A 24898-nucleotide genomic window follows, 5' to 3' on the forward strand; every position below is an offset into this window, starting at 1 on the left:
TCCCTTTAGAGTTGTACTCTTCATTTTATACTATCTCTCCACATTCTTTCTGCCAAAATGAATCACTTCCCATTTCTCCACATTAAACTGCATCTGCCACATGTCTGCCCATTCTGCCTACGTGTCTATGTCCTTTAGAAGTTCCATACTATCTTCCTCACAGTTTGTAACGTTTCCAAGTTTTGTATCGTCTATAAACTTTGAAACTGTGCTCTTTCCTCAAGATCTAGGCCATTATTGTATGTCAGGAAAGCCAAAGTTCCTACACTGACCCTGGGACAATTCCACTACAAAAATACCTCTAGCCTGAAAAACATCCGTTAACCACAAAGTTTTGAAAGACTAGACAAGGGCAATGTAGTAAATGTGGTATACAAAAACTTGCAGGAGGACTTTTGATAAGCTGTCATAAAAGACACTCTTGCAAACGTCAAGGTGTACGCAGGTAGCAGAGTGGATTAAAAATTACCTGATGGAAAACAGGATAGAGGTTTCAGGAAATTTCTGGGACTGGCGGGAAGTGGGAAATTGTGTCACACTTGGATCTGTGCTGGAACCATTGTTTGCTGCACAAATGAATAATGTGGACTCAATACATTAACTGTTGCAAATTTGAGAAAGGTGTTGTCTGCTGCAGTGAATGTCATCTTAAAAACAGGAGATGAGAGAATTTAAAATTTTGGCCGTCTGAAATAAAGGAAAAAGTGATTGAATTCCATGGCAATGGCTGAAGGACAATCTAAAAGTTAACATTTCAAGAAGTGATCTGTTGCCAGGTGCAGTTGCCAAGGACAGGATATTTAAAACCATGATTTATTTTAACAAAAAGTGACAGAGACCTCAAATTCATTGAAAACAATAGCTTCATATGTGTATATTTAAATGAAAAGGTTACAGAAAATGACTAATCAGAAAGCAACAAAACTAAAATGAGCAAGAACAAATTATTTTCTCCCCCTCAAATACTAAAGGCCAGTTGTAAAGTCTATCACAACTGCCTTTGCGATATCTATAAATACCAGAACTCAAAAGGAACGCACTGTGAAACACTGCCAGTATAAAAACAAATCCAAGTTATTGCTTCCTTTTTTGAATTCTTATGGAATTTTATGTAATTTGTGTACAATCTAATATTCGATGTACATATGTTTTAAACATAGCTTTGTAAATTTTTATCTAGTTGTATAATTTGGTGTGTAAAACTAAATTAGAGAATTCAGTATCCCATGAGATGAAGCTGGAGACAAGGTTAATTAACTGGAAAGATAACAGTTTAGCTTTTTTTATTCATGGGATATGGCCATCTCTGGCTGGCCAGCATTTATTGCCCATACCTAGTTGCCCCTGGAGGGCAGTTGAAAGTCAACCGCATTGATGTGGCTCTGGAGCCACGTCGGCCAGACCAGGTAAGGACGGCAGATTTCCTTCCCTAAAGGACATTCTGACAATTGACAGTTCACGGTCTTCAGTAGATTCTTAATTCCAGATATTGTTTATAGAATTCACATTCCATCATCTGCTGTGACAGGATTTAAACCCAGATTCCCAGAACATTAGCTGAGTTTCTGGATTAATGATCTAGCGATAATACCATTAAGCCATTGCCTTCCCTTCAGTAATTTGATCTGAACCCCTGGTAGTTTCAACCAAAAATCTCTCTAATTTGTGAACTCTTTCTTACTGCTCCCACTCCAAGGATTTCCAGATTATGTTTTCAATATGAGGAAAGGTGTTTGCTTACAAATGTGACTCTCTATTCAATTGTGCAATGGGCAAATTATGTTGACTCCATAAATAAGTCTGCCACATCCATCCATTCTATAAACTTGCTTGCAGCAAAAATCAGAGTACTGTCAACCTCTTTAACATAGCCAGAAACTCAAGGATGTCTGCCTTCTTAAAAAAAGTTGCTCAAGCTTCATGCTTGAACAGGAGTCCTTAATATGGAAAGGGAATAACATCACTGAAAATCAAACTCCAGCTCATCAAACATTATCTCATCCAAAAGGCAAAATATTGCAGACACTGAAAATACTTAGATTGGGCAACATATGTGGATCAAGATAATGCAGCTTATTTTGCAGCCCGGGAAACCTGCCAATGAAGCTTACAAAACAAAGTCTGTTCTATCCTTTCGCAGGTGTTACTTCACCATGGGATACTGTTCCAACGATTCCATCAATTAACTCCATGCTATAACAGCATTTTAAAAATCTGCACATATTAAGCATATAATAATTCTATTAGCTTAGCACCCATTCAAGGGCTGTTTTTCTCTGAATACAGGGGCCAAAACTACGATCAGAGACTGTTTCAGTGTTTACAAGATGAAAATAGATGTTGCAATTTCAAGGCTCCTGACTAGCTGCTGACTAAGACAAGCTGACAAACAAATTAACTCACTGCATCAATGCTTAACTGCGTCTCTGCACACTGTTTTAGTACCTTGGCCTTTCTATTCAATCTATTTGCATTGAGTTTTGTGTCATTTGGAGGAGCGTTCATCCTATCCATGCCTCTCATGATCTTGTACACTTCTATAAGATCACCCCTCAGACTCTTATGCTCCAAAGAAAAGTCTGAGCCTGTCCAATCTCTCCCTTTAACTCAGTCCCTTCAGTCCTGACAACAGCCTTGTAAATTTCTTCTTCACTCTCTCTAGTTTAATAACATTTCTTTAGCAAGGCGACCAAAACTGAATACAATACTCCAGGTGCGGCCTCACCAAAGCCCTGTACAACTGCAACATAACTTTCCAACTTCTATACTCAATGCCCTGACTGATGAAGGCCAGCGTGACAAAAGCCTTCTTCACTGCCCTATCTACCTGTGACTCCACCTTTAGAGAACCATGCACCAGAACTCCAAAGTCCTTCTGTTCCATGATACTTCCTAAAGTTCTATCATTCAACGTGAAAGTCCTACCTGAATTTAACTTTCCAAAGTCATGCTCCAAAGGCTAGTAACCAGATGGGTTGGGAATTTTCCACGGGTCTGAGAACAATCTGGAGTAAGACCTTGAAATTCTTAAGTTACAATTGCACCTCCTGATTTTTAAAAAATCTTGAATCCAAAAATACTACATTTCTTTGCGTGAAGGATGCTTGGGAAATGTGAAGCCTTATACCTCTAAATGTGCATTAATTCCTCTATAACACATAATACAAACTTGTTTTGCATTAAGTGGTTGTGCAGCCAGCCACTTACAAAACTGGTTGATTTTCAAGTAGTACTAGTTTTACGTTTATGTTTGTATTTTAAAGGATATCTTCATTCCTTTCCCCATTGCATAAGCATTCTTTTTAAAAAATGAGATGTATAACCAGGATATGTAAAGAACTAGATGATTTAGGGCGAACACATTCCCATTTTGAGAACGTTAGTAGCACATCTTCAGGTAGTTTGGCAACAATTCTTGCAAAATATGAGCTTCAAATCCTATTTATCAAGAGCATAGGTCATCCAAATACTAAATCTGAACAATTTGCTGTGGGATAAATTACCCAAGATTTCACCACATTGTTTGCAACCCAGGCATTCTATTTGGCACAAAGCTGAGCTACCATTCACATATCCTTTCCATCACCAAGACAGTCTATTCCCCCTTTCCCACTGCTTTTGAAACCCTCTCTTGTTCTTGTTACCTCTGCACTGAACTATTCCAATGCTCCACTGCTTGATCTCCAACCTCTGGAAATTTCAGTTAACGCTGTTGCCTGTATTCTAACTCACACCAAGTCCCACTCACTCACTACCCCATTCTCACTGAGCCACATTCACTCTCAATCCAGCAACACCACAAATTTGAAAATCTCACCAGTGTTCAAATTACTCGATAGCTTCGTCCCACTTCCTTCAGCCTGACAATTCTGAGAAAATTGCAATCCTCCAATTCTGACTTCTAATGCATGTCTGATTTCCTTTACCACCATTGGCAGCTGTGCTTCACTTGTCTAGGTCAAATTGAGGTACACAAGATGACAAGAGATATTGATAAAGTAGATGTGGAGTGGATGCTTCCTCTTGTGGGGCATTCTGGGATGAAAGGTCATAGTCATAAGAGGTAGCAAATTTAAAATAGAGTTGATGAGAAACTACCTCTCCCAAAGGGTTGTGAATCTGCAGAATTCACTTTCCCAAAGTGCGGTGGATGCTGGGACAATGAGTAAATTTGAGGAGGAGTTAGATAGATTTTTAATTGGTAATGGGGAGAAGACAGGAAAAGGAGGAACACAATTAGCCATGATCAAACGGCAGAGCAGACTCAATGGGCTGAATGGCCTAATTCTGCTCCTACATCTTATGAACTTATGAAGGTCCTAAGTTCTGTAATTTTCTTCCTAAACCTGTCTTCCTTTTAAGATGTTCTTTGAAACCTACCTCTTGACACTTCTCCAAATATTGTCAGACTTTGTCTGCTATCGGTCCAGTGAAGCAGCTTGGGACATTCATTTTGAAGATGCTAGATAGATTTAAGTTGTTCATTTATAAAATATACTTCATTTGTGAAATGTACCCTTCTGTGCTAAATATCTAATATCTTAGCAGAGAGGGGATTCTTTTTCTATATTTCACCTGTACTTGGAATAACTGACCAATCTCCAGTATGAGAATAAACAATATCTTTTTGGCTACAGGGTTTCTATAAAATGTATGCGCCCAACCATGATTGAGGAGCATTCTCTTATTTTTGTAAACTTGCCATGTCAGTTCATCTAGAGAGAACAACAACATTCAGCTGTGGCTTAGTATAACAATCCAGTGCAGTGTGGTTCAGGGTGCTAAACAACACTCCTTTCTGGCAAACAATATTTTTGCACTCGTGACTGGTTAGTGGAAAAACTACAATTCTGCTGCTTACTGAATTTGATCAGACGATAAAACACTCATCTATAGAAACACAATAAGTATCTATTCAATGCTTTATTTCACGTGAGTGTAAATCAAGGTTGTGAACATGAAAAAATATAAAAAATCTGCTGCAAAGCACTAAATTTCAGATAGTACAGTTCTGTACAAAAATATTTTCAAAAACTATTTTCTGTTGTTATGTTTTTATAACCAACCTTGCATAACATAAAAGTAAACTTCAACAAATGCTGATTTTTTTTAACATATGCTTATAAATTGCTGGAAGAAACAATGATATACACATTGATTAATACGAGTTTGGGTCATCCAACTTAGAAACAGTGGAACCTGTACGCAATGGGGAACAATAAAAATCAAAATAACGACTAACTCAACACTCTTTGAATTCGGCATCAACCATCATCTGGAATCATTTCTCTACATATCTGACTTAAGATTGTATTTCACTTATTTTGTAGACGTGCAAAGGTCTTTGCTCTCTATCAAATGCAGAGGGGTTTGTACAGTTGAAAGGGGACCTCTCTGTGACTCAGAATCCACACAGTTTTGCCTGTTATAAACTGGATTCTATTCAATCTTAATGCAATAACGTAATCGTAGATTAACAGAACAAATCATATTGCTCCCAATGAATTGTCTGTGTCGCCAATGTGTGCGTTTCTTTCTCGAAAGCATCAATACAAGTCAATTTATAATACAAATTCATTAATATGATACATGCTGACAGCATGCAATGGTCTCTGGCCACAACGAGGTGATTGAAGTTCAGTCCTTTGAGTCCCTCTCCTTCTGTTCACATAACATTAAGACAAATGAATCGTTTATCAGTCTCTTTTTCAGGTTGTTTTTCTTTCAGCATTGACAATTTTAAAGTTACGTTTTACTATATCAACAGCTTTCTAATGCATACTCCTACTGTCAGGTTTCCATAAATCTGATTTCCTGCTCCAGTTAAATCTTACCTCCTCCTCCAAATTACCTTGAAAGCCTTTGATTCCAAGCGCAGTATTTTTGAAAAAAATAGTTACTTTGCTCCCTAGAGTTGCACTGCACTCAATCAGAAGTCAGTAAAACTCTCTGCTTGCCCTTTATTGAGCCTTCTGGAGTGAAGGAAAATTCCAGATCCTTTTGATCTTTGTGATGCAGTCTCTTTGACAAGAATGTACAGTTCTGTTCCTGAAATAAGTTGTCAAAAAAAATCACGACGACAAGTGATGACTGGTTTCCTAAACATTAGCGACATGTGGCGAGTGATTTAGAGCATAAAGGATGACACAAATCACGCAGCTACCCCATAAATTATGTCTCTTGCTTCTTCCTCATAGCAGATTTCCAGCCTTTTGTGAATTCTTTCACATGTATGGAGCCCAGCCCAGGTACATTTGACATAGGAGGTTTATATTTGTTGCTTCTTGAATAAGGTAGTGAACATGACCTTCAATGGATAAAGGTAAACCCTTCACCTTATTTCTCGTCTTAATCACTCCATGTAGTCGCTTTTCGATATCCTGAACGTGGGTCTTGGCCTAAAAAAAGTAAATACATCAAAACTTCAAAAGTTAAGGCACTGATGTTTTATTTTTAAATTCAACAGAGGTTTACCCACATTTTAAAATCAACAATCACTCTTCTTCCAATGACAGGTTACACTAACTATAACTGATGCACATTAAGCTAAAGGATGATTACTTTCATTTGAAAAGGGAATATCTTCCACCGACTTGCTCCATTATGTCGTAAAAGGGAAACAGCTCCACTCAGGTCACCTCACGTTACCACAATTTACATTTTCAAGAGATACTTAGAGAAAAGGACTGCCCCCCATCTATTTCTCATCCACATGCCAAGCCTTGACTTCACAAATAAAGTGTCCATTTCCACATGTATGCTGACAACACACAGCTCACTTCAAGCATTCCAGTGTTGGTAAAGTGTCAAGACAGTCTGATGTCCAGGACTAGATGAACAGAAATTTTCTCTGATTAAATATTTGGAAGCCATTGCCTTCAATCCCACCACAAGTTCTGGTCCTTAGCCATTAACTCCATCTCTCTCTAACAAACATCTGAAACTGACGCAGACCATTTGCAGACTCTGATCAGATCACATCTTTCTTTAAATTAGCTTCCGGGATGTGGGTGTTGCTGGTTAGGACAGCATTTATTGCCAATCCTTAGCTGCCCTCAGGAAGGTAGTGCTAAGCTGCCTTCTTGAACTGTTGCTGTCACTGCAGAGTAGATAGATCCCCAGTGTTATTAGACAAGGAGCTCCAGGATTTTATCCAGCAACAGTGAAGGAATGGTGATATATTTTTAAGTCAGGATGGTGAGTGATTTGGAGGGGAATTTCCAGGTGATGGTTTCTCAAGTATTTGCTGCTCTTGTTCTTCTAGATTGTGGGTTTGGAAGCTGATGCTCATGGAATCTTGGTGAGTTCCAACAGTACATCTATAGATGGCACACATTGTAACCACTGTTGTTTGGTGGTGGTGGGAGTGAATGTTTGCGGAAGGAGTACCAATTCAGGAGGTTGCTTGTGCTGGATGGTGTTGAGTTTCTTCAGTGTTGTAGGATCTGCAGTCATCCAAGCAAGTGGAGAGTATTCCATCACACTGATTTGTGCCTCTTAGATGGCAGACAGGCTTTGGGGAATCAGGAGTTCTGCAATTCCCTCCCTAAATCTCTCTTTATTCTTTTAAACCATTTCTTAAAACCTATCTTGATGATCGTCGAAAATATCGCCTTATGTAGCTAGGTGTCGAATTTTGTTTGTTAACACCCATGTCAAGTGATTTGGGGCTAAGTTATTCTCTTAAAGGTGCTACAGAAGTACATTCATTGTTGTCCTATAGCTGTATCAGTGAAGTGGAGAAGAGGAAGAAAGTTGGCAGTGGACTCAAGTTTGTAGATTACAATTCTATAATCCAAACTAATTTTTCATGAGTGCTATCTGCTATAATCAGCCAAACTGTAAAAATGTTCCAACACATCTAAATCAAATGCCAGCTACCTGTTTCTGAACAAAAGGAGTTCTCTGCAGTTAGGAGCACTGGATAAAAATGTGTGTGAAAGACGGGGACAGAGATCGAGTAGAAGGGGAAAATGTGAGAACTTAAGAGTATTTTTGCACTGACCTTTTCATTGATTACCTCCCCAGTTTCATTGGGTTGTACTTTTGCACTACCTTTTACTGGCTTGCTCCATTCCACCAGTGGGTCATGCAGAAAGGTTTTCAAAACACTAAGACAGTAAGGACAGCAACAAAACACTAAAAGTTAAAACAATCAATATTTATAATGAAACCTAATGCAAGTATATGTGAAATAATTTGAACTATCACTTAAATTCATCTAAGAGCTGATGCTTTACCTCATTAAAGGTTCTCGTTGATCACGCATTAACCTCAATGTCACTTCACAGGCTCGGCGAAACAAACCTTCTGTGCCCATTGGGCCCATGGCATGGACCATATTATGGGTTAGACGGAAAGGGACAACTTCTGGAACATCAAAAGTCTCCCCCTAAGAAAGCGAGAAGATTCTTTTCAACCACAGAGCATTCACAAGCTGCTGCATTGCTCCAGTGAGCCCCGGCGCAAGCTGGAGGAGCAACATCTCATCTTCCGGTTGGGCAAGTTACAGCCCTTGAGACTCAAAGTTGAGTTCAGCAGCTTTAGATTGTAACCATTCTCCTCCATTTTAAACTCCTTTTTTCAAATATCCCATACATGTATTCCACCCTTCCCCATCCCACACCAGGCCATCCTTTATTCTTAAAACTACTACTTTTTGTTCCAATCTCTCATAGCTCCACTTTAATATCTATCTTGTTCTCTGTCTCTTCAGTTCTGACAAAGAGCCAAAAGACTTAAAATGTTAACTCAGTTTCTCTCCTTATAGATGCCTCCAGAGCTGTTGTGTTTTTCCAGCATCCCCTGTTCTACATTCACAAGCTTTGTTTCTTTATGGTATAGTGTTCATTTTCTCAAAAGATTGCCGGGTATAAATGAGATGTTTTAGTTGACTAAGCGTAACAATTTAATAACTCAAAAAATGTGGCACAGACAAAGGCAATATGTAGGGTTTGTAAATCAATCCACTTTAAAACAACAATGGGAAACTGGTTTAGATATCAGAAATTTACTATGTAGAAAAGTGCTGTGAGTGTCATTCTAGACAAGAGCACCCTAAATCCTTTGGAGAGATGTGCCACAACTGTGAAATGGGCTGCACGTGATTTCAGCATCTCAGATATTGCGGCTGTATTGATAGCAGAACTGTCAGCATTAACTATCATTATCAACCATAAAATGGACAGAAATTATGACACCTGCACATGTGCAGCTAAATGTGGAAATCCAAAAGTTGCAAGCAATTCACTGATCCGCCATAGGATATGCTGAAGTCCCCGCAGATGGAAATCTTCCGAAATGACTTGAATTTTTAAAACTTCATTCATGGGATATGGCCATTGCTGGCTGGCCAGCATTTATTTCCCCTTCTCGAGTTGTCCAAGGGCAGTTGAGAGTCAACCACATTGCTATGGCTATGGAATCACATGTCGGCCACACCGGGTAAGGATGGCAGATTTCGTTCCTTAAAGGACATTAGTGAATCAGATGGGCTTTTCTGGCAACGGTTTCATGGTCATCAGTAGATTCCTAAATGCAGATTTTTTTTATTGAATTCAAATTCCACCATCTGCCGTGGTGAGATTTGACCTCGAGTCCCCAGAATGTTAGCTGAGTTTCTGCATTAATAGTCCAGTGATAATACCACTCGGCCATCGCCCAGCCAGTACTACAATTGATGTGAACTTCAATTTTTATGCTATTGGTCTCACTGAGAAAACTGTACAAAAAGTAACATCTTGTTAGTAACAAAACTTCCCAAATTTGTAAAAGAAATTAAGTTGATGATATTACAGCTTCTACCTTTATCCAAAATATATATGTCCCAATCTTTATTTTGCCATCTGTAAAGCGATTGGCTGTGAAAGATAATCAAATACTTTTTTTTTAAACTTTTTGGTTTGGGGACTGAGAGAATTCTTTGATGCGATTGGCTGCTTAGTTTGCTTGATTACATCGCCTTGCTGGAAATTGGGAAATTTCCTGGAAGTGTGGCAAATCAACGTAATGTCAAGAAAGGAGAAATCCGTGCCAGAGAGATCAGTAGATCTTTGTATGCAAATTTCTGAGAGGTCAGCAGCAAGCATCATCACTGACTGTGAAATCCATGCCAATCACTTTTTAAACAACAGCAAAACTGTGCAAATTTATAGTACCTTTAATGTAAAACACACATCTCAAAGCATGTCATAGGAGCATTATCAAAAAAGTGGACGCCAAGTCAGATATTCAGACAGCTGATCATGGAACAAAGGCCAGGTAGAATCATGCTTTACTCTTAATTTATTTTGCATTTCTTAAGTCCCTTGTCTACATTTCTACCAGATCAGATTTTGAGACATTACTAATGCAGAAACACATTGCTAAACAATGCCAGTAAAATTCAATGTGTAATTTATCCACCAAAACGGCACTAAGTGAAAGGACAGCCAAGTCAAAACCTTTCAAACCCTTTTTAAACCCTCGCTCATCCACAATATTCCACAATGCCTCTATGCACCTCAAAGGTAGGTTAACTGTAGATCTACTGAGCTTTGTGGTGTGGATTTTCCCTATGTCGATGGCAGGACTTCCACGGGATTTCCAAATTTCCAGCAATTTCCGGCCAATCACATCAAAGAATTCTCACAGTCAGCAAACCAGAAGGTAAAAAAATCCACTTAATTATCCTTCATTTTCAATCATTTTACAGATAGCGAAATAAAGATTTGGATATATAGGGATAAAGATAGAAGCTGAAGTATCAACAACTTAATTTTTTTTACAAATTTAGGAAGTTGTGTTATGGTATTCGAGATACAGTTAGCTTCTCAGTATTCGAGCTCAGCAGTAATTTTGAATTTCGTACACCATTAAAAATCCAGTTACATTTCAATTAACAGGGCGTTATTTTTTGTATAGTTTTCTCAGCCAGACCAATAGCAAAAAAATTGAAGTAAAGACTAGTAAGCTTGACCCCACCCATGGGTCACCGATACCTGAAACTGAAATTTTGCTGAGAAAACTGCAAAGTTGCTCAGTGACAGAATCTTTAGCTTTTTAACATTAGAAATGGGATATAAAGTACACTGTATGCTTTCACTAGAATATGCTTACTGGAAAATAATCAGTTACCTTATTGAAAAGACAGTTGAAGTCCACATGAACACATTCGCCTGTTAAAGAATCAAACAAGATGTTTTCTCCATGGCGATCACCTAAACCCAGAACGTAGCCAACCATTGACATCACAGCAACAGAACGACAATAGGCTGATCGACTGCTATACCTGATTGGAAACAATTAGAGGATTGAAGTTTCAGAATAACACAGCTATTAGAAAGCATTATGGTCAGCTATATACATGGCACAAGTTAGAATTAAAAACATAAAAATGTTAATTATTAACTTCATAGCCTTAATAATTTAAATGGGAATTAGTCATTTTTGTGGCTATCTAATCAAATGAGCAGTTATCCCATCACTCTCACTGAAAACATACAGTAGTTAATCAATTGTTTATGACCTTAGCCTTGCTGTCTTAACCTTTGCCTTTATCGTGATTGACTCTTAAATATAAGCTAACAATTACTCAGACTTCGATAGTAACCAAATGATGTTCACACTATATGCCTATTCCCCTTTATCAACCCAAACCTATCTACTGCCCCAAATGCACTAGAAACGGGGGTAAAACATTGCTAAACAAATAACCTGAAACCCTTAACATTGTATTTAGGAACTGACCATGAAGTTGGATCAGGAAAAGTCCGAAGGAACCATTCATGAAAGACAGCAGGGTGACGTGGCAAAAGTTGCTGTTGAAAGACAGATAATTTTTCCTCCAAAGGTGCTTGCTTAGGCAGCATGCACTGACGCAACTCTTTACCAATCATGTAAACTCCTGTAACAAACCACAAATAAAACTTACCATACCAGGAGCAAAATCAAACCTAAATCCAATGTTCAGCATTTGTACTTTAATGAGGTTAGCATTATATTTGAAGAGATATTTAAGACCATAAGACATAGGAGTAAAAGTAGATCATTTAGCCGAATGAATCTGCTCTGCCATTCAATGAGATCATGACTGATGTGAAATGATCATTCTCAACTCCACTTTCGCCCTTATCTCCATATCCCTCGATTCCCTTACTGATCAAAACTCTGTCTATCGATCTAATAACCCACCCTCTGTGGTAAAGAATTCCACAGATTCACTTCCCTCTGAGTGAAGAAATTCTTACTTATTTTTGTTTTAAATGGGCAGCTCCTTACTCTGAGATTAAGCCCTTTGGTTCTAGACTCTCCAATAGGGCAAAATGACCTCTCAGCATCTACCCTTGTCAAGCCCCGAGAATCAAATATGCCTCAGTAATGTTTAGTTATTGTTAGGAACATTGTTGAATATGATCACTGAAATTGTCTTAAAATTGATGTTTAACTAATTAAAAACTAGATTAACCTGTCAGGGTGACGTCACATTTCCATGCATGCTTCAGTTTTTCAGTCAAATAGTTCAGTCAATTAAGGCAGGTGAAGGACAGGAAAGGAATGGTGAGGGAAAGACTGGTATTGGCATTGATTCATCCGCTTAACCAGCAGATCATAGAACTACACTGTCAGAACTCTGCAGAGCAAGTTGTCGGAAAGCGAATGTGAAATCAAGGGGAGACCAGTGGTGAAAAATATTAAGTAATTCAAAATCTTTCAATTCCACAGTTTTGCACTGACAGATGATCAGATGCAAGTATAATCCTCACCTTTTGAAAGAAGTTAAGTCTACACATATACAAGTCTACACAGTGGTTAGCATTGCTGCCCCACAGTGCCTGGGACACAGCTTCAGTTCCAGCCTTGTGTGACTGTGTAGAATTTGCACATCCTCCCAGTGTGGGTTTCCTCCGGGTGCTCTGGTTTCCTCCCGCAGTCCAAAGATGTTCAGGTTAGGTGGATTGGCCATGCGAAATTGCCCCTTAATGTCCCATGATGTGCAGGTTAGGGGGATTATTGGGGTAAATACTTGGGTTTACGGGGAACAGATCAGGGGCTGCAAGGATAGGGCCTGGTTGGGATTGTTGTTGATGCAGACTCGATGGGCTGATTGGCCTCCTTCTGCACTGTAGAGATTCTATGATATAAATAGGAATTGATGTCACCCAATGGCAGGAGTTGCAATTATGTGATCATTTTCCTCTGGAAGATTCATGCCCTGAGCTGATACTTAAGCTATGATATTCTCCCACTCCTTCCAAACCTTGTCCTAAACCGCATTCTTCAATTTCTGACCAAGGCAGCAATCTTCAGGACAACAAATCACAACTGGTTTTGTTGGCACGGTTGACAACACTGGTTAAAGCTAGTCTGTAATTTAACAGAGTGTGGAAAAGAAAGGAGGGCTGGTTAAAAAAGTAGATTTTGGAACTGAACACTGAGAATGGAGACAACATGATAGGTTTGGTTCATTTAACATAATATACTGTGATGGTAATACAGATAATGTTAAACAAAATGTAGTCACAATTCTGAAAAAGATGTGTATAAAAGAGATAGGTTGACAATCAAACACATTAGACACATAATTACACACCAACCATATAGATTCATAGAATGATAATACACTGCAAAAGCAAATCAGTTCATCATGCCTGTGCTAGTTCATTCAAGAAGCTATTCAATTAGCCCCCCTATCCTGTCTTTTCCCATACCCATGCAAACTTTTCCCCTTCAAGTATTCATCCCACTCCCTTTTGAAAATTATTGTTGAAACAGCTTATTCCAGCTTTTCAGGCAGGGCATTACCAATCAGGGAAAGCAAACTCCATAAAACAACTTTCTTCCTGGCACTCATTGTTTTTCTAATTATCTTAAATCCACGTCCAAATTAATGGCTCTAATGTCACTGACAATAGTTTCTCCTTACTTACTCCAGCAAAGTTATTCATGATTTTGAACATCTCTATTAAATCTTCATTCGTGTTCTAAGGAGACCTAGATTCTCTCTCTCTCTCTCCTTAATTGAAGTGCCATTCTCAACACTCTGAAGTCTTGACATCTTTCCTAAAGTGTGATGCTCATAACTAGACACAACACTCTGGTTGGTGCCAGTATTTTATAGAAATTCAGCATTTTTGTACTCTGTGCCTCTGTTTTCAAGCCAAGGATGCCACCATATGTTTGGAGAGACGATGGCATAGTGCTAATGTCACTGGGCTGGTAATACAGAGAGCCAGGCTAATGCTCTGGGGGACACAGGTTCAAATCACAGCAGCTGATAGAATTTGAAGCAAATTAATCAAATCAGGAATCTGGTCATAAAAGATCATTTGGTTCACTAATGCCCTTTAGGAAAGGATATCTACCATCCTTACCTGATCTGGCCAACATATGACTCTAGATCAACAGTAATGCAGTTAACTCCTACCTTCTGAAATGGTCTAGCTGGCCACTCAGTTCAAGGGTAATTAGGGATGGGCAACAAATACTGGCCGTGCCACGTTACATAAATTTCAAAACGTTATTTTTAACTGAATTCCTGTTCCCCCCTTTAAAATTCTACTATGTAGTTTAAATTGCCACTAAATTGCCCTTTGTAGTAAAACTAATCTTAATATACAAAGCATATAATTTGTAATGTGTATATTGTATTCTCCAAGTATCATAGCACATTTGGATTACAATTTATCAACGATAACAGTTTCTATTTATTGAAACTTCAACAACATGCAGTGATTTTATGTACAATCCTTGCCTTTCTCTTTGTACAGCTTATTCAGAATGTGTCTTAAGCCAGCAGTGTTGTTAACCCACTCAACCAGACCACATTCTTCATTCAGAGGAATGACTGCATACGTTCTGATGTGAAGCTCTCTCCTGCGAGACTCTGCATCTTTTCTTAAACACTGTCAAACATCAAAATGCCCAGAAAGCTCATTAATCAATGAAATACAAACAATAATATAGTTATTATAAGATTCAACAAAGAAGATGACAGATCATTTCACTGCAAAAGTAATCCTGAAACCCAGGCTAATGGTCTGGGGATATGGGTTCAAATCCCACCAAGGTAGATGGTGGAATTTAATCATGAATAAAGCCTGGAATTAAAATCTAGCCTCAGTAATGATGACCCTGCCAACTCTCATCAGTTGCTGTAAAAACCCATCCAATTCACTAATGTCGTTTAGGAAAGGAAATCTGCCACCTTTACTTGACCTGATTACATGTGACTCCAAGCCCACACCAATGTGGTTGACTCTTAACCATCCCCTGAAATGACCTAGCAAGCCAGTCAGTTCAAGGGGAATTAGGGATGAGCAACAAATGCTGGCCTTGCCAGCGACACACACATCTGTGAAAGAATAGAAGAGAAAAAAGACCATAGTCGTTCAGCCTGCTACTATTGAAACCATAGACTGCAGCAGTTTCAAAATCAAAGGTAGCAATTTTCAACTTTGCTGTGTCAGGGCCTCTGTTGAACTACTCAGTACTCCTGGTGACTGTCAACTCAACAACTGAACTAAAGGAAAACAGTGCCAAACATATGGAGAGCATACTTTTAAAAGTAAATTCATACACAGCAGCAGAAGTAACATACTTGAAAGTTAACAAATACAGAATCTGATGACCTTGAGGATACCAGTGCGTAAACCTATGGAAAACAGTATACAATACAGTAGTTTGGTCCATGTGCAGTTTACTCTTCCATGTGCTCAGCCCATTTTATTAAATTTCCAGGAATTAACCAAAAATTAATAAGCTGTCCAAGAAAACAGTCTCTCCTTTAACCATCCCACCCAAGATAACATAACAAAGCCCTAGCAAATTGACCTAACATTATAACCCTGACCAGTTACATTCAACAGTTAACACCTTCAGCTAATCCCAAGTAAGATCTAAGCAGCAAGCCGGGGTAGGGAAGCAGGCAATTTATTTATGTAAATATGGAAGATTTTGAAGGCTTTTGGGTTTACATAAACCAACTTACACAGAACATGGGTATCATTTGAAAAAAAGCTATGTATGTTACAAAATTCAGTGTATTACATGCCCAAACTACAAACCACATCCCCATTGGTAAACACACAGTAATTCACAAAAAATAAGGGTTAGCCCATTTTATTTGAATAGCTCCAGAGCTCACGTACTATCCATATAAAGAATTTGCTAAACACTGCATGGAGATATAATTTATCGTCTGAACACTTAACATAACTTCCATATTCCATTTGGGGCAGCACGGTGGCATTGAGATGGCAGAGGGGTTAGCCCTGCTGCCTCACAGCACCAGGGACCCGAGTTCAATTCCCACCTCGGGTCACTGCCTGTGTGGAGTCTGCACATTCTCCCATGTCTGCGTGGGTCTCCTCCGGGTGCTCCAGTTTCCTCCCACACTCCAAACATGTGCAGGTTAGGTTGATTGGCCATGCTAAATTGACACTAGTGTCAGGGGGATTAACAAGGTAAATGTGTGGGGTTATGGGAGGCCTGGGTGGGTTTGTGGTCAGTGCAGATCTGATGGGCAAAATGGCCTCCTTCTGCACTGTAGGGCTTCTATGTGATTCTATGGAATCTCATAGAAATTGTAAAATCTGTGCATTAATTTAAACATACAACTTATTTCAACTTTCGAATGACCATGTCAGCTTTTCAAATACTACACCTTATTAATTAATGAGTTAAATTCCATGAGTCGACAATCCTTCCTCAAGTCATCTTTGGGTTTACACATCATGATATAGGATTTTCCATCCGAACCCTTCAGGTTGATTTTCTTTGGCTTCTGAAGTGAGGCTAAAATCTCCACCTGACACAAAGGAAGACGAAAACATCTGGATGCACTGTATTAAAATTCCAAAAGTTCATAAAACAAGTAATATAATACAATGGAGTCACTGTACATCAAATGTTGTTACATGAAAAACTTTCAGCTACCAAAGTTTTGATAGATTTCTGAGGTTGTAGGTTCTAAAGACCCACCCAATCCCCCCTCTTGAACAAATATTATGGACACTTTTCCCAACATTTACAGAGATTTACAGAAAGTCTACAGCATAGGAATAGATAATTTGGCCCAACAGTTCTATGCTGGTGTTTATCCTCAATACAAGCCTCCTCCCAGCACGTTTCATCTACCCTTCGACATTACCTTCTGTTTCTCCCTCCTTCCTGTGTTTATCTAGCTGCCTTTTAAACATAACAACACTATTTGTCTCAACTACTACTTTGGTAGCAAAATCCACATTTGGTTAAACAGGTTCTTCTGAGTTCTCTTAACGGATTTTTTGTTTTGCTGGCTATCCCCTAAAATCAGAAAATATCTTATCATACCCATTCATAATAGTAAAGATCTCTATTAGCTTATCCTGAGCTTTTACTTTTCTAGAGAAAAGTGTTCCAGGCTAATCACCCTTTCCTGATAAATATATACACTCGTTCTGATATCATTTTTATGAATCTTTTAGCATCTTCTGCGATGCCTCAATATCAGTTGTTGTTCAGATTCCTTTTTTATTCAGATTCCTTTTTTGTTTGGTATTTTTTAAAATCTGGTTACATCTCTCCAAAGCGCCCAGGGAAATTTTAATTTGGTTAAACGTAGTATGTAAATGTGATTTTGTTGTTGAATTCAATTTATCACAATAACTTGCATTTACATATCATATTTAACTAAGCTTCCATTAATTCTTCTAGCTCGTGAGCTGAAATGGAAGATGTGCCAGTGTGGGAATAAAGCCAGAAGACAGAAAAATCCGGAGAAGTGGCGCAGACATTGAAGAGAAAAGCATTGAAGACATTTTTGAAGATAGTTGTACTAAGAGGGGCCTGGAAAGTAAATTCCAAGTGCAGAAGTGGTAGTCATAGTCTCCTTTTACATGTTTACAATAAAAAATCTTGATAGATCAATTATGTTTTGGCTACACTTCCTGCCTTACTTTATGAGCAGAAAAACCAAGCCAAAGGTTAGTATATGCAGTGTCATGCTGCCAGGAGAAAATAATATTTTGTGGAGGTTACTGCAAGAAAGATTAGTGCTACTTAATTGATGTAGAGCACATATGAGACTTATTTCCCAATCGGATCCTAGTTGTAGAATGCACCCAATCCAATCAAGAGTTTGCACCAACATCATAGCAACCATAACAGAAGAGAGACGTGGGAAAGTGAAAAATGTAGCAACTGCCACCATGTCAGCTTGTGATTATATGGCTGAAAGATGAGACTCAATGTAAAATTAATTTTAGGCTCAAGAAGCATTACAATTTCCATAGCTGATAGTCACACTCAAATGGAAAGGAAAACAAACAACGCTTTGCTTTTGTGAAAAACAACTTAATCTCAAACCTTGAGATCTGCACAAGTTTACAGATGGCAACGACGGGCTTCACAACTTGAAGAGATGAAATGGGTTTTCAATGAATGACAGTAAAGCCAACATTGTCACAAACACTACAACTGACATTTCTGTCAAATTGAGCATTGTATTATATGTTTACAAGTAAAAGATGCTTTTAATATAGATGAGAATGGTCTACTTTACCAACTGCTCTCAAATGAAAGGCTTAAAAAGGACAAATGTGTGAAACAGCTATTTTTCAAGAATGTGCAAGGCACCAGTGACATCAAACAGCAACAATAAGCGACGGAGATGATATAACTTTTCAGAGAGAATCTGGGATTGCAATAAGTTTGTTGAAATACAGACATACCTGTGCAGCTTTTTGGCATGCTGGAGCAATAAATACAGTCAGTATGAGGGCTAACATTGCGAAACTACAGCAAATAAAATATAATCATAATTTGACACGTTACCATGTCATCAAAACCAGCAATGTAGGCCCAGTGACCAGGGAAAGGGTCATGGTTCGCATGAGTGCCTGCAGTAGATGGCAGAGTGGGAGTCATCACGGATTGCAAAGGAATGAGGATTTCACTGAATGCAGGCTCTTCCACCAGCCGTTTCAGCAATTTGAAGTGAACGCTCATGCTCAAAGTTGTGGTATTTCCGTCCACCTACAAACAGAAACATTGGTTAAGAGAGGATAAAAAAATTGTTTTCACAGTCTTGAACATTGTGTGACCTTAAAAATGTGAACCTTTTAATCACTCAGTAAAAAAGTTCTAACTTGAGCAAATTTAGAAGTTACAATGTCAACAAACAATATTAAATGTTAAAGATTAAAATTTAGAACATAGGCACAGGAGTAGGCCATTTAATCCTCCTCGACCTGAATCCATTCTGGCATTCAGTGAAAACATGGCTGATCTGCAGTCCAAACACATGGAACTAACTGCCTTTCCCCATATTATTTGGTAACTGTCTAACAAAAATCTATCAATTCATGTTTATAATTAACAACTGATCTAGTATCAATTGCCATTTGTAGAAAACAGTTCTAATCTTCTAACTTTGTAGGAAGAAACACTTCCTAGTTTCACTCCTATGATGTCTTGGTCTAATATTTTGACAGACTTCCTAGCTCTAAACTCCTCAACTTGCAGAGATAGTTTCCATCTAATCCCTTGAACATCTTGAAACCTTTGATGAACTCATCTCTTAACCCTGTAAGTTCTAAAATCTCTCCTTATAATTTAACCCTTCGTGACCATGTCATTTTATAAAATCAATGCTACTCTCTTCAAGGCTATCTTTTCCTTCCTAAGGTATGGTGTTCAGATCTATTCACAGTACTCCAGGTGTGGTCTGACCAGGGCTTCGTATAGCTGAAGAATGGCTTCTATCCCCTTCTATTATAGTCCTCTAGATAATATAGACCAATATGAATTAAATATAAAACTGACATCAGATGCAGCTTAGAGGGTGGTCTCAAGTGAAATGGAACTTGGTGGGGGTGGGGGTCACGTGATGTAAGAGTAGGAGCGGCTGTGTTTTCGCAAGTTCTGGTGCTTCTCATCTCTTAATCCATTTTCAGTCCTAATGTACAATCCATAATTTTTTGATCCTGATGTGAATAATCTATGCTATGATTCTGGAAGATTCAAGTTAATTTTGGCAAAGGAGAGCCGAGTTAAGCCAAGAAGATCCTTGTTTGATCGGAGTGTGGGAGACAGCCAAATTGGGGCTCAGTTCACAGTGGCAGTTTCACTGGGTGAGTGAAGCTTTGCTTTGGTGATGCGTTGGCATAGGACTGCTGGCTTCCATTATGACTGAAGGTGTGGATGACTATCTTGGTTCCTCCCCAGCACAGATATCTGGTGCTTATCTTGATGAACTGCAAGATATCCAAATGGATGAAGAAGAGAGAAGAATCCTATTAGATCAGAAGGCAGTTTCCTCAGTCCAGGCTCAATTTCAGTCTTTGGAAATCCCGTTGCAAGTCGTGCATCCTGGTTGACTTGGGGAGGTGGGGTCAGAGAAGGAGTTTCCGTGTGCAGAATCTCGCTAAGCATACTGGGAATGAATTCTCAACTGAATCTGAGAATTGCCTGCCAAGCTTTCACACTCTCGATTTAAGCACTAGGTGTCTCGAGTTTAATGAAACACACTGTACCCAGTCTTTGAGGCTTCGAATTGGTTGAAGACTTCAACCACTGGTATTACATTGTCTTGTCCTCAATGTTTGTTGAGCAGAGTTGGAGGCGGCCGGATGTGTCAAGAGCTTGCCACCCACCAGGGCCTAGGCTTATTGTTGCCGGGGGTTCGGGACGACAACATGGCAGAAGTGAAGAGGCTTTAGTGAAACGCTGAGAGTTCACTGTTAATCCTGAATTTGTTGCCTTGAGATTATAATCCTGATTTGTGATTCTTGTCTTTTATCCTGACAAGGGTGTATCTTATTGAAGCACTGAGGCATTTGTCACCCGTGACATCCTGATCCACTCCTTTATCACGTCCAACTCCTTGTTCCCTTCCTAGAGCACCATTCCTTGCAATACCGGCCCCTTTACCTCCTCACTGTTCAAGGCACCAAGTACTCCTTTCAGGTGAATCAACATTTAAATTGCACCTCCTTCAATTTGGTCTCCTTTATTTTCCAATGCGATGACCTTTATATCGGGAGGCTAAATGCAGACTGGGTGACCGCTTTGCAGAACAGCTTCGTTCAGCCTGCATGATCCCAAACTTCCTATTGCTTGCCTTTTCAACTCAGCATCTTGCTGTCATGCCCACATGGCCTTCCTTTGTTTACTGCAATGCTCCAGTGAAACTCCACGCAAATTGGAAGAGCAGCACCTCGTCTTCTGATTAGGCACTGAATTCAACAACTTTAGACGGTGACCTTTCTCCTCTATCTTAATGACTTTTAATGTCCCAAACATATTTTGCTCCAATGCAAAAATCTTCCCTCTCCACTGCGCCATCTGTCACTTGTTCTTAAAGTTTTCCTACATTTTTGTTGCAATCTCTACCAGCTCCCACTAATCACTGTACCAGATGTTCTATTCCTTCTCATACAGTATATGACATTTTTCCCTCTCTTTATTTCTGAAATGTCATTCATGCTCAAAATGTTAACTCTATTTTCTCTCCCTATGCAGCTCAGTTTTCCCAGCTTTCTCTGCTTTTGTTTCAGATTCCAGCATCTGCTACATTTTACTTTTATTTTAGCTAAGATTCTTTTAAGTATCTTTAGTTATTGTTGTCAGAGATATTTTCTATTTAAATCTGATCTATATCCCCAAGTGGATCAGTTCTTAAAATAATCCTTCACCATAAAGCTGCTCCTCTGAGATCGACAACATGAGCAATTGAGACTGGAGCACAATACAGCTCAGGTCCTTTGCACATTGGCCCATGTGCCTCCCAAACAGCTTAATGAAGCCACACTCTTGGTGTCGAGAGATCTTCTCACGTGTACCGAGGCTCAAAATGGAAAATCAAATTAAATTGAATTGAAACCACCTCATAAAGGTGACACAAAACATTATAAACTGAGGCTTTTTAATGGGGGGGGTAGGGTTATGAGTGGATGAAAAAGAAAAATGATTGTGATCCTGTATACAATCCCCTTCCCCTTTAACAAGCACACTTGCTGAAATGAATAGAGCACTTTTACTCACAAATCTGAAGAAAGATTGGCGATAATTATTTTAAGATTGGTCAATGTGATAACTTGATACCCTTTTGACAGGACAACACATTTGGAAATAAAACATATACGTGATTTTTAACAAAATATTAAGGCATGTACCGTTTTGTTGCACAGTTCCAGCAACTTTTCCGTGAGGCGAGTGGCATCTCCTATGAACTTGCCTAAACAGCTCTTATCAGTAATGGCCTTCTGAAGGATCTCCTTGCACCTCGTAACTCGAGTTGCATAAGATGACTGCAAAAGACAATGAATGTTTGTCATGTAACATACAATGTTTATTTCATTTGCACCATGGAGACGAAAGTGGAATTAGGTTTTCATCTTACATTTGCTTTTTATGCAGAGAGTGGCTTTGTTTACTCAATACAGCACCACAGTAAAATTGTTTAAATCCAAAAACACACAATATTAGGAGCTGTTAATTTTTTTAAATGCTACTTGCAGTAAGTTAAGTCTATTTATAAAGATGGTCAAATCAAATCCTTTCTGATGTCATCTGACAGGATCCCTCAAAGTAGAAAGTTAAAGGAAAGTTAAACCTTAAACATTAATTTCATTACCAAGACTTTCTTGCAAAATATGTGAACGATGTTACTTTATCTAGTTAAGCAAGCATCTGGGAATTGAAGTGTTGCTAAATTCACAGAATTATAGGGTGATTACAGAGCAGCACAAAGGGAGATCATTCTGTTTGTGTCGTCCCTGTGGACCATCAGCAAGAGCACATCATTGATATTGAGTCCCATTTCCCAGCCCTTTCCCCATAGTTCTGCAAATCTTTTTCTTCAAGTACTGCTCTAATTCCCTACTGAAAGCCATAACTGAATCTGCTCCACCGCAACCTCAGGCATTGAATTCCAGATCCAAGCCACTTGTTCCACTCCTCTCAATGGAGTTGCTGGTGTTGGACTGAGGTAGGCACAGTAAGTAGTCTCACAACACCAGGTTAAAGTCCAACAGGTTTGTTTGGCAGCATGAGTTTTCGGAGTGTTGTCCCTTCATCAGTTGAGTGAAGAGTTCGGTTCACAAACAGGCATATATAGACACAAACTCTATGGTTTGTGAGTCTTAACAAGTAATCAAGTCTTTACAGGTGAAGACAATGTAAGTGGCTACTTGCCTTCAAACAACCACGCAATGTCAAACAGACCATCGTACGCAGCAAACTACCCAGTCTTCAGAATAGTGACCACAGCAACCTCTGCAAGACATGCCAGATCATCGACACAGATGCCATCATCTCACATCAGAGCACCATCCACCAGGTACACAGAACATGTCCTTGTGACTCGGTCAACATTGTCTACCTGACACACTGCAGGAAAGGATGTCCCAAGACATGGTACATTGGCGAGACTATGCAGACGCTACAACAATGGATGAATGGACACCGCTCATCAATCACCAGGTAGGAGCATTCCCTTCCTGTCAGGGAACACTTCAGCAGTCAAGGGCATTTGGTCTCTGATCGTCAGAGAAGCATTCTCCAAGGCAGCCTTCACGACACACAATAATGCAGAATCGCTCAGCAAAAACTGATAGCCAAGTTCTGCACATGAGGATGGCCTCAACCGGGATCTTGAATTCATGTCACACTATCTGTAACCCCCACGACTTGCCTAGGCTTGCAAAATCTCACTAACTTTCCTGACTGGAGACAATTCATATCTCTTTAACCTGTGCTTAACCCTCTCTCCACTCACATTGTCTGCACCTGTAAAGACTCGCATTCCAACCATTGTCTTGTAATTGAGTTTGTGTCTATATATGCCTTGTTTGTGAACTGAACTCTTCACTCACCTGATGAAGGGGCAATGCTCCGAAAGCTCATGCTACCAAATACGCCTGTTGGACTTTAATCTTGTCTTGTGAGACTTCTTACTGCACTTTCCTCAAATAGCCATTGGTTCTTTTGTCATTCAGCTTTTATTAGTGACCCTCCTGCCACAGGAATGGTTTCACTTTAGTTCCTCTTTCTGCATTCCGTCATAAGTCTCAATCATAGAATCCCTACAGTGCAGGAGGCCATTCAGCCCATTGAGTCTGCACCGACCACAATTCCACCCAGGCCCTCTTCCCATAACCCGACAGATTTACCCTGCCATTCCCCTGACACTAGGGTCAATTTAGCATAGCCAATCCACCTAACCCACACATCTTTGGGCTCAAATCTCCTCTCAACCTTCTCTTCTCCAAGGAGAACAAACCCCAGCTTCTCCAATCTATTCATGTAATTGAAATTGTTCATCACTGGAACCATTCTCCTAAATCTTTACTGCACGCTCCCTATTGCCTTCATTCACATCCTTCCTACATTGTGCTCAGAATTGTACACAATACACCAGTTAGGGCCACAATCAGTGTGTTATAAAGGTTCTTCATAACTTCTTTGCTTTTGTATGAAATGCCCCAATTTATAAAGCCCTGGATTCCTGCAGGCCTTTTTAAACTACTTTCTCAACCTGCCCTGTCACCTTGTGCACACACATCCTCAGGTTTCTCTCTTCCTGTAACTCCTTTAGTTTATATTATCTAGCCGCGTACATTTTACCAAACCGTATCATGTCATTCTCCTCTGCATTAAAATTCATCTGTCACACAGCCATTCATTCAACCAGTCTATCTACATGTTGTACCCTTGAAATCTATTACTATCCTCATCACAGTTCACTATACTTCCAAATTTTGTGTAATCTGCAAACTTTGAAATCATACCCTATACACCCATGTCTAGATCATTAATACATTTGAAGAAAAGCAGTAGTCCTATTGATCCTTAGGGAACTCCAGTAAATATCCTCGCTCTGCCCGACAAGACAGTTCACCATCACTTTCTGTTTCCTGTCATTCTGCCAACTTCAAAC

General features: G+C 39.3%; 1 protein-coding gene across 1 annotated transcript in view; it reads right to left on the reverse strand.

Annotated features, from left to right (window-relative positions):
- Positions 1 to 4924: 4924 nt before the first annotated feature.
- atr (ATR checkpoint kinase) overlaps positions 4925 to 24898 on the reverse strand; it is a 77293-nt gene continuing 57319 nt past the window's right edge. Inside the window, exons 39-47 of the mRNA XM_080185943.1 lie at positions 22134 to 22268; positions 18793 to 18993; positions 16643 to 16786; positions 14732 to 14882; positions 11728 to 11884; positions 11116 to 11269; positions 8241 to 8392; positions 8006 to 8111; positions 4925 to 6398 (exon numbers count right to left, since the gene is read on the reverse strand). Coding sequence (XP_080042069.1) covers positions 6225 to 6398; positions 8006 to 8111; positions 8241 to 8392; positions 11116 to 11269; positions 11728 to 11884; positions 14732 to 14882; positions 16643 to 16786; positions 18793 to 18993; positions 22134 to 22268 — 1374 coding nt within the window. The 3' untranslated portion in view covers positions 4925 to 6224. The remainder of the gene's footprint in view (positions 6399 to 8005; positions 8112 to 8240; positions 8393 to 11115; positions 11270 to 11727; positions 11885 to 14731; positions 14883 to 16642; positions 16787 to 18792; positions 18994 to 22133; positions 22269 to 24898) is intronic.

This window comes from Carcharhinus amblyrhynchos, chromosome 3 (assembly GCF_965287045.1).
Source record: "Carcharhinus amblyrhynchos chromosome 3, sCarAmb.v2.hapA, whole genome shotgun sequence".
NCBI classification, from domain to species: Eukaryota; Metazoa; Chordata; class Chondrichthyes; order Carcharhiniformes; family Carcharhinidae; genus Carcharhinus; species Carcharhinus amblyrhynchos.